Below are 11,598 nucleotides of genomic sequence, written 5' to 3' on the forward strand. Positions count from 1 at the left end.
GTGTGTGTGTGTGTGTGTGTGTGTAGTAAAGTAAAGCTAAACATGTGCTTTCCCAGAAGTGTTAAAGGTGTATAATTTGTAACAGGAGAAAAGAAGCGGGCTACAAGGTGACAAACAGATCAATAGAGGAGTGTAGAGGGTAAGCTAAAGAGTGCCACAGTTACTATGTGTGTGTGTGTGTGTGTGGTTTGACGCTCTAAGGGGTGTGTGTTAATGTATGGTTGGTGGCAAAATGGCACCCCAATGAATACTTGATTGAAATAAGTGGATATGTTTTTTTTAAATTAAGAATAAGGTTACAAAAAGCCTTAGCACAGATGAAAACATCTGAATTCATTTGAGCTGGCATGTCTGTCTGTGTGGCAGGTACACAGTTGCGGAAATATGGCCCTTTGAAAAAAATAAAAAAGTAACTCATTTCCATTTCATTCTCTTTATTTTTCCACTTCAGATTATACCTCTGTCTAAACACCTACTTTATTTGTTGACCCATTTGTGTGTGTGTGTGTGTGTGTGTGTGTGTGTATTCATAACTCCATAGTATTGCTCTGCCTCTCCTCCCTTATCTGATTATTGTCTTTCAGATAAAGCTTCCTTTTAGTATTTGGTATCCATGACAACACATCCTTCTGGTAAGTGACTGTGATTAAAATAAAATGTGAAGACAGGGATTTCTTCCCTGTTTGTAACATACAGCTGCAACATATGTACGGTAAATGAAACATTATATTATATTATAGCCTATAATGTAGGCAATTTGATATAAGCCATATATTGAAACATTAAAAAACAAATATATAAAAACAAACAGGCTTATATCTGAGAATGCTCCTTCAGTTGTTTAAACAATGTGAACGGACTTAATAAAAGAGGAAGAGAGAGACAATGAGGTAGAGAGCGTGCGATGGACTGAAGAGTGTGATACAAATACTTTCTTTGATCATGAAGCGGATTGTTACTGTACAATTCTCTGTTTTATCAGTGAAGTGTCTGAACTACACTGCGGACTGGATTCTCCGCTGACAGAGTGACAGCTGACTCAAATGAATGAACCCAGCGCAGTTAAATATGCATCAGCAGGTCATCTGCGTTACATACTGTATGTCAAAGTTAACGTTAGATCCAGTAACTAATGTTTTTCTTTTTCATAGAACTTTTGGCCATGGCGGCCGCCACAACAGAACGTTACTAGCGGAAACACTAGTATTTAGTAGTATTTACTAATTATACGTTTTCCTCTCCAGCTTAACAAAATATGCAGCTGTGCAAATAAAAATAAAGCTGTAGGCAGATGTCAGCACTGTGGACCGGCGCTGTGTCTCCCTCTATGTTGCAGGAGAACCTGTAAGCGAGTGGGAGTGCGGAGCGTGTGAGGGAAGATAGAAATGGATTATTTATGGAAGAAATGGATTATGTAACCCAACATCAAACTATATCAATATAAACAGTATTGTCTCATTCTGTATCTTGTTTGATAATATATCAATATACCTTATAAAGTCGGCACAATTCCCAGCCCTACCGTGAAGAGATGTTCCTCTACATACTGATCAGGAGCTCCTTCTATTTCTCCTCTCATTTCCCTCTTACTCCCAGCCCCACCCACTCTTCCCCTTTCCCCTATGTTACTCTCTGCTTCACTACCTCCCCCGTCTTGTTTGCTTTTAGCCGACGATTCCTTTCTCAGCATCTCAGTTAGTTGCTCTCCTTTACATCTCCTTACGCGCTCCATATTTTATTACTTTTACACATTGGCTGTTGTGGTTTGTGTGTTTTCCAGAACGGACTCATTCATCAATGTGTGTGTGAGTGAATGTTTTTTTGTTCTCATGTTTGTTTTCTCCCGCTGAGAAGTGACTCCTGCCTGCTAAAGTTGAAATGACACAGAACGCATCATCAGCTTGAGAGCATCAGATTTTGGTTGAGCTCTACAATGCACTCTATGCGTACTCCATCCAAAGTGAGAGAGCCACTGGTTCAGTTCCTAAGCTTCAGAACTGATAACTAGTGCTATCTATTTAGCTGTATACCACAAATACAGCCCATGCATATTCTACTGATAATTTACGTTAAAATATGCTGTGTTCAGACAGGAAAGCAGTGATCCCGTGATTTGTTTGGCAATTAAACGCCCCCATTTGAGTGACGTCCTGTTGTGTTCTTTAACCCCCCGATGTAGCACAAGTAGACTTTAGTTGGTCTCAACTTTTCGCTGCAAGCCTGCTGCATTTCTTTGCGTGTCCTCCCAGCGGCAAACCCTACTACAGCCTAAACGCACTACTCCCATTCAAAACGAATGGAAAGACCTGCTTTTATGCCACACCGTTTGATGGCCAACGCAGGCTGTGTGAATGCCCATTAAGTGAACATCAGTACTCCAACATGTCAAATTCAGTTAAACACATACAATAACATTGACATATCAGGTATGAAAGTTGTTTAAACCGGCAACATTTTTTTATGCATGACATACACTAAAGTACCTTCAGTTTCTTAAGCGGGATATAACATGTAAGTAAGCTTAATCATTTTTGACTAAGATTTTCCCTAATGTACCTTAAGTACACTATACACTATACACTGTACACTATATATATATAATATGAAAATAATGAGGCCTTTATGTACAGAAGAAGCCATGCAGGTACAACATTCATACATAAATTAATGAAACATGTATGATTAACTGTGTTTTGAAAAGGTGCTAGAGTTTGATATAATAGCAGTTTTGACAACAGACTCTAAAGTTATCAAAACTGTTATTATATTATAGACATTTGAAGATTAGGCATTTATTATTAGTCAGCTCGAGGCCTACTTCACAACACACCATTCACAGAAGCTGGTGTGGAAAAAAGCTCTATATACTCTACATAAGCATTAAAACTGGCCACTGGTAATAAAACCTGATGAGTGCAGACTGCCTGTAAAACCTCTTTTTATCACACAGGTGAAAGCACAAATGCACATGCTCTTGTTTTGTATGCCCAAACATGCGTTAGCATCAGGTTCATATATACATGTGCTAAACACACACACACACACACACACACAACCGTGGTTGTGTGTGTGTCTGTGTGTTTTATAATAGCATGCACATGTGTGTGAACCAAAAATGGGTCACAAAAGACAGAGACAAGTCTCTTTTTGGGCCATATCGGTGTATAATACATTCATCTTCCTCTCTATTTTTATCTTTTCCTGTGCCTCCACCGTCTACCCCTTATCCCTGCCCACCCTGTGGAATCACGAATGTGATCCACAGCATGAAAGAAATACTGTCCTAGCAGAAATCACTGAGCATCTTTGTTGAAAGACAACCTAAATCGTATGATGCTGCAATCGCTTCCCTCTTTCTGTTTTATTTCTGATTGATATATTTTGCTACATTTACCATCTTCACACAATGAACCACTTAAGTAGATCTAAGTGGTCTGAACAATTTGCTGAATCACACTTCGACCCAATTCTTTGTTTTTATTTTTATTTTTTTTTTACAATTTTGACAGTACAGGTAAATTGTCCAGTTGATTAATGAATCAGTTTGCCCATCTGCATGTCTATGAGTATGTCTGTGTGTGTGTGTGTGTGTGTGTGTGTGTGTGTGTGTGTGTACTCACCTGCCCCGTACACAACAGAGTAGACAATGCGTTTGGCATGTTCCCGATCCTCAGAAGTCACCTCCCCCTCGCTGACCCCTTTCCTGAGTGACAAAGATAAACACATTGAGAGAGACGTGTTTGATTCTATACAACATTAAAATATACATCAAAAAGAGTATTTTTCAGGGGAGAACAAAATGGTCAAAAGATTTGTTTGAAAATCTAATTCTAACCCAGTTGGAGAATTAACTGATTTTACAAGCCAAAATTAAAATGTTTATTTAAAGGGAAATGTGCAAATGCTGTCCTTGGTTTACAGAAAAGTGACAAAGAGATGGAGGAGATAGAAAAGGACAGCAGAAAAATTACTACAAGAAGAAAAAGGGAAATGAAAAGAGAAGCTATGTGAGATATGGATGTTAAAAGAACATGAAGTGCCAGGAGACAGAGGGAGTAAAGATAAGAACAGAGACAGGAGGACAGAGAAAGAGGCAGGGATGGACAGACAGAGACAGTTATGTAATGTGACTCGTAGACAGCCGTAGTACTGGGGATCAGACAGGGCAGGAGGACAAGTCTGCAAAGTGGCATCTCTGGAGGGGCTGACTGGAAGCTGCCACTGCTGATCAGTGTTGAGAGAGTACCCGCCCCCCCACCACACACGCACACACACACACACACATCCACACACACAGACACACACACACACACACATCCACAAACACACAAATTAAGACCATATCTGGTGAGTTTCAAAACCCGAGTTTCATGATGTCAGAGGTCTTGATGTCTGTAGCCTCAGGATAAGGACTCTTTGAGGTGATTAGACTTGCAATGCCTTTCCCTGTTTAATGCCAGATGAAGGTCAATTATGGGTAACCTATAACCTCCAGTGGGTGACTGAATGGGAGCATTTCCCTTCACTGTGCTTCAAGTTGATGGAAATCCATACTAGGTTTCCACTGCCTCCTGCTGGCCAGACATTAATCTACTTTATTTTTTCATCTGGTACACTACTGTTGAAAAGTTTGTAATCTCCTGCCACAAAAGTTTGATTCGATACAGCCAGAAGTCTGAGAAGACTAATCTATATTAAATGTAATGTTTTGTACAATGAGAAAAACACTGTACAATGGTTCAACCAGACTGACAACTGAAGGGGCAAAAGGAGACAGGTTCCTCTGAGTTAAATTAGAATGGAAGAAATCAGTCATTGGTAAAAAAAAACTATACCAAGCTGGAATCAACAGAAGCGCTGAAACTAACAATTATTTTCATTGTCTATTAACCAATTATTTTCTTGATTAATCAATTAGTTGTTTGGTCTATAAAATGTCATAAAAAAAAGAAGAAAAAAAAAGTGGATCAGTCTTTTCCAAAGTCGAAAATGGTATCCTTATATGTCATGTTTTGTCCACAACTCAAATATATTAACTTTACTGTCATAGAGGAGTAAAAGATACAACGAATATTGACATTTAAAAATCTGAAGTTTTGAAATTTTTCCTAAAAGTTTAGTAAAACAAATAATTGATTATCAAAATACTTAGAAATTAATTCAATAGTTGAAAATCAATCGATTAATCTTTGCAGCTCTAATCAACAGGCGTGTCGGTTTAGCAAAGCTATTCTTAAAACTTCCCAACAGAACTAGGTGGTAAGTCTAGGGTTAGTAATATTGAAATCTTATCAGGGAATATCAGCTGTACATAATATTGACTGAAAAATGTCTTCAATCTAACCACTGAGAGGACTGCAGAGGGCCCAAAGAAAAACAGGACACTGATTTAGATACTTAACTAATTTATTTAGAGCCTAGTTGCACCGTTATAGTTTAATTGTGATCAAGGGTCTTTTCTGGACTGGAAAAAAAATGAAAGTGTATTTTCGGGAAAGATGGTTACAACTGCATTCCCCCGTACATGGAACACTGTGGGGAACCAATTGGAAGTTTGAATCACTTAATTTATCATTTTATAAAAGCTTATCTCAGCCGTCGATAAAATGGGCATGTTGCTGTTACTGTTAGGAGACACTTGCATCAACACTCACCTTGGCAAGCTGTTCATGTGTGTGTGTGTGTGTGTGTGTGTGTGTGTGTGTGTGTGTGTGTGTGTGTGTGTGTGTGTGTGTGTGTGTGTGTGTGTGTGTGTGTGTGTGTGTGTGTGTTTGAGGGAGAGACCTACCACTGAGAGGCCAACATGGTAAAGACGTCCGCCTGTGGGTTGGTGAAAATGCGGAGCAGCTCAGGGTCAGAGGAAAGGTGAGCCAACAGACGCAGCTCCACCTGGCAGAAGTCTGACACGTACACACCCACACCCACACCCAGAGACAGAAAGACAGACAGAAAGACAGACAGACCGACCCACACGCGCACACACACGCGCACACACACACACACACACACACACACACCTCCTTAATGCCACATCTAAAACAATCATCATCCAATCACACTGAGATTTGCGGAAAAAGACTTATTGCTTTCCTGTCAAGAATAGATGAAAAGATCGATACCGCTCTTAGACTTGAGAGTGGTATCGATCGAGAGAGGGAATAAGAGTACTTGCCAAATTGTCAAACTATTTCTTACTAACTATAGCAAATTTAAAAATTGAGATATACAACACTTAAATGTTGCACCTACTGGCTAAACATCAAGGAATAGTTCACTAAAAGGTGTCATTTAGCAAGGACATTAAAGCTCTAGTACATATTTTTTTTTTTTTAAATAATAATACACTTCTGTTACATTCCAGCCATGCCAAATGAGTTGCTACAAAGCTAATTAAGCCTATTGGTGCCGAACAACTCTTTCCTTATTTCACAGCCAAGCCAAGTGTCAAGAAATTGGTGTTGTCAGGCGACTTTCGCATGCAGAAACTTCTGAAGAGTCCATCATGTTTTTTTAATCCTCAGTGTCTTCCTTGGCTACGTAGCAATTGTGTGTGCCAAACAATTTCTAAATCCAATTATCTTCTTCATCTTTTGTTGAAGAATTGAAAAAGTTGAGGATAATTTGGAAATAGGACAGGAACTGCAGGACAGACAATTTCAGGACAGTAAAGTTGCAGGACAGACATGAAACAAATTGTTTTAAAAATTTGCCCAAGGGACTTACATAAGCAGAGAGATAACCAGAGGCTTTAAATGCAACAAGCTGAGTGACACACAGCAAAACATCAAATAGGTGGACAAAAACTCTGTCTCACCTAACTGCACACTATAATTCACCTGCGTTTAAAGATGCACACAGACAACTCTGTAAACACAAAAATGGACTGACACATGGAGGAAAGAAAACACTCACACATGTCTTTGTGGTGGGGGACATTGTGTTAGGGCGACATTTCCTATAGTCACAGGTACTCCAGCTCCCTTGTCAGCTTGGCAGATCTAAACTGAAACATCTCTCAAGATGTAATCACACATACACACACTCATATCAACACCTACGAAGCAACTGCAGTACATTCCATTACTGCTATTTCACCCAGATGCATCTCTTCCTCTGCTCGGCTCCTTCAAAATCAAGTAAAACCCGGCAAATTTGGGGGAAAAACACAAATTAAAAATGGATGACGGGGAAAATGAGACACTTTCTTGCTGTGACGATGAAACAACCAGCTGTAAAAGATTTCTGCTAATGTGGGAAGAGAGAAAATGATTGATGATGGATGCATAGGATTGTGAGAGGTAAATACCATGCACTGAAGCATTAAAGTTAGTTAGTTACATTTCTTATAATCAAGATCAATCTCACAATTGACTTTGATACAGTTTTCAGGTCATATTATTGGGCCCTACTGAAAAGAGGAAGGAAATTCCTCATCTGTTCACTTCGCAACACAGATTAAAAGCAACACCAGCTACTGTTTAACCCAGGTCAGCCACCATAGATTGAAGAGCAAAAAGATAAAAGGGTCAGGGAGAGACTCCAGTGGGATGGATAAAGAAAAGAAAGCAGGGTAGAGGGGTGATGGTGAGGTAAGCAATGAAGGAAAAGTTTCTAAAGATATCCTTCCATCAATGTTTTATGAGTCAGATCACATTTCCTCCAAGCATGGCCGGCAGCTTCAGAAACATATTGCTGACCAGGATGTGTGTGTGTGTGTGTGTGTGAAAGAGAGAGAAAGAGAGAGAGAGAGAGAAATGATTAATGATATCAGACTACACGTTTGAAAGTGTGATCTTCAGTGAGTATGCGTGTGTGTGTGTATGTTTTCCAAGGCCACCTTCTAACAGATAGTTTCTGTGATTAATCCCCCCCCACAATCAAGAATCCTTGTATTGATCCATACAGTAACTTCCTCTGTAGATTAACCCTTTAAAACTGGTATAGTTCACTGCCATTTGTGCCCTTAAACTGCAACTATACAGCTGAGATTATATATATTTAGATGCAAGACCAGGTAAGATTAATTAGTATATAAATTTATAAATATATGAATTTACTAAATAGCCATTATTGCTTTCTGCTTGCTTTAACCAAAATTTAAATCAAACTTAATCAATGGTGATTTTAATCTGTAGCCCTTGCCTTATGATGGTATTTGTCATTATTTCCATAAACATATGTATTGACCAATAATTTAATTAAAATAACAACTATGCGTTTCATTAGTTGTAGCCCATACTAATCACTTTGCAGGGTCATATATTACTTGAGAATAGAGGTATTACAACAATAAATTCATTTGTGCTGGACTCCTGTAGTTCCTTGGAGAGCATTTTAAGATATTGAGGAGGCTATGCCGGGGGTCATACATTTTAATGCCATTACCCACAGTATCCTGAACAGCCCTCAGTAATGCTTTGCAGTACAGTATGAAGGTTATCTATAAAAGCTTAAGAGCTCAACTAAAACCTGCACAGTGAGAACATGAAATGCCACCTGTGGGTTGGGGTTGGTCTCGAGAGGCTTCCGGGAAGGATGATTTGATCAGCATAGAGGACAAGGCAATCTAAAGATTTAGGTAGAACTGGATTGTGAGAGTTAAAGTCTGCTGGGTCAAATGTATGCTGTATGTACCCTTTACTTAATAACTAATAGCCCAGAGGACAAGAGGAGGAACTAGACCAAAATTCCAACTGAACGCAAAATTTATTCCAGAAGAACAGCTGTTTCAATTTCAGTAAAGGTCGTTTTCTGTAAAGCTACAAGAATAACTGTTGAAAGAATGTGTTTGGATTGGAAAGAGTAGCTATATTGAATCTCACTGTAAAGTAAAATGTTACTAAATCTTCTACTTTGATGAGTAAACAGACCAGACTCTTTTTTACCCATGTCAGTATGAACACATTTTTTCATCAATTGTAATCGTAATCAACCCTCAAATCTTTGGCCATTATTGAAAAAAACGAAAAATTGAAAACAAGTTGAGAAAACAACATATCATTTCACAAATTCCCTTAATATAAAAAATTCAATCATAGCCACTTGATAGCTAAGTAATAATATGTGGGAACAAAACTGTAAAACCTTTAGCTAACAACTTCATCCAGTTAGATTCACAAATGATCTGTGTTTCTAAATGCGCGCGCACACACACACACACACACACACACACACACACACACACACACACACACAAGTTGCTTGAGGACAAAGAGGCTGTTCAAAATAAAATAAAAACAAAATAAAAGAATAGTATGTTTTATCTTTGGTAAAACAGACTAAGCCATGATTTTGTTTCTTCTGAGGGTTGGATCGATAAACACAACACACACTCAAGATAAATCTGCGTCAAACTCCCTTTACCTTTACAGACATGAAAGTAACATTTAGATACATAATTTGTGTTGACATGCCTCTTGGTTGAACTTTTTATAGGGACACTGAAAAGTGATTGTAGATTAAACACACACACACACACACACACACACACACACACACACACACACACACACAGAGAGCAGTTTGGGAAGGACATCGGAGAACATAAACGGGTGACTGGGCACGAGCTCCCTGGAAGGGGTTATTTCCATGGCAACCTGGCCTAAGTGCATCTGTGCGCCTTTGTGGTTGTGTGGGCGTGTGCTTGTCTGCCGGTGTGTGTGTGTGTGTGTGTGTGTGTGTGTGTGTGTGTCTGTGTGCGTTTGTGAATCCCTGCCATGCTATGTGTGTCTATATGGGATCCTCTCTCTTATCTTGCTGCTGCTGCTGTCCTCTTGCTAACCCTGGTTTTTCTGTCTGGTTATGTAAGTGTGCAACAGTGTTAGCGCCAGCAGACACCCGGCGTTCACCACAAAACTCTTCCAGGCTGACAGTGTCCCAGCTCTCCCCTAAGTCTGCACAACATTGACCTGTGGTACACCCTGAATGACCTTCTGATGCCAGCTAAGGTTGTCTCACCGTAAGAAGTTACAAACTTGAAAAGATAAATCAAGCCATGGGAAAACATCTATGCTGATTTGAGATTGTACATGCAAGTACAAAAATACAATAGGACCAAAACCGGTTAAAGCAGGTTATTACAAGACTGAACCGCTCCCATAGGTTAAGTTGGTCTCTGGGTCAACAATGAATGCAATGACATGCCTGAGCAGCTAATTGCTCCTCAATCAAGAATAAATTAATTTGTGTAAAAAAATGTGACTGTGACCTTTACTTCTTAGTTGTATGCTAAGTACAATGGACAGATCCAAAGTAACTGTTTTAAACATAAAAACATAAGTATGACAAACAGCAGGAAGTCAAACAAATACAGTCCCTGACAAAAGTCTTGTCGCTTGTGTACAAATTGACCTGAAGTGCCGTTGAAATATATTTCTAATCAAGATTTATTTACAAGAAATGGCTCATTTTAATCCCAACAGCTTTTGTAATAATGTTTCAGTGCAAAACGAAACTGTCAAAAAGTATTCTAATACTCACAGCTTGGTAAAGCGTCAATTAGAGTCAATTTTTGCAAAGACATAAGTGTTGTCGCCTTGTCATATGAGCTTCACCTGTGACTAATAATGGATCAATTAGGTCTCAGGTGTGTATAAAAACAACCCCAGAACACTAGACCTTCACATCAACTGTAACTAGACCTCTGCAAACATGCCTAAGATTCACCCTAAAGACCCCTTCAGACTAAAGTTTTGATTATCAAGAGGGTGAAGACCAGATCCACTGCTGATGTTGCAGACACCTTTAATGTGTCTCAGCGTCAAGTACAGAGGATTAAAAAACATTTGAAGACACTGGAGATGTTTTTAACAAGCCCAGGTCAGGCAGACCCCGCAAGACAACTGCTCGAGAGGACCGTTTGTTGGCTTGAAAATCCAAGGCCAGCCCATTTTCCACTGCAGCAGAGCTCCACCAGACCTGGTCACCTGAAGTCCCTGTGTCAACCAGAACGGTTTGTCGCATTCTGTCTAGAAATGGCCTCCATGGTTGAATCAGTGCCCAGAAGCCAGCACTAAACAAAAGACAATTGAAAAACTGTGTGGCATTTGCCAAGGCCCACAGCCTGCTAAAAGGATGAAAGCTGGAGAAGTGGAAGAAAGTGGATTTTTCAGATGAATCTTCTGTTGAATTACACCACAGTTGCCGCAAATATTGCAGGAGACCTACTGGAGCCCGCATGGATCCAAGATTCACCCAGAAAACAGTGAAGTTTGGTGGCGGAAAAATCATTGTCTGGGGTTACATCCAGTATGGGGTGTGCGAGAGATCTACAGGGTGGAAGGCAACATCAATAGTCTCAAAGAAACCAAGAAATCTTAGCTACCTCTTATATTCCCAACCATAAAAGAGGCCAAATTCTGCAGCAGGATGGTGCTCCATCGCATACTTCCATCTCCACTCAAAGTTCCTCAAGGCGAAGAAGATCCAGATGCTCCAGATTGGCCGGCCCAGTCACCAGACATGAACATCATGAGCATAGTGGGGTAGGATGAAAGAGGAAGCATGGAAGACCAAACCAAAGAATACTGATGAACTCTGGGAGGCAGCAAGACTGCTTTCAAAGCTATTCCTGATGACTTCATCAATACATTGTATGAA

General features: G+C 39.7%; 1 protein-coding gene across 2 annotated transcripts in view; it reads right to left on the reverse strand.

Moving 5' to 3' along the window:
- poln (polymerase (DNA directed) nu) overlaps positions 1-11,598 on the reverse strand; it is a 77,511-nt gene that overhangs the window by 8,452 nt on the left and 57,461 nt on the right. For both annotated transcript variants that reach the window (XM_032544086.1, XM_032544085.1), the window contains exons 21-22: positions 5,789-5,900; positions 3,621-3,703 (exon numbers count right to left, since the gene is read on the reverse strand). In XM_032544086.1, coding sequence (XP_032399977.1) covers positions 3,621-3,703; positions 5,789-5,900 — 195 coding nt within the window. The remainder of the gene's footprint in view (positions 1-3,620; positions 3,704-5,788; positions 5,901-11,598) is intronic.

The sequence above is a fragment of the Etheostoma spectabile genome, chromosome 19 (assembly GCF_008692095.1).
Source record: "Etheostoma spectabile isolate EspeVRDwgs_2016 chromosome 19, UIUC_Espe_1.0, whole genome shotgun sequence".
NCBI lineage: Eukaryota > Metazoa > Chordata > Actinopteri > Perciformes > Percidae > Etheostoma > Etheostoma spectabile.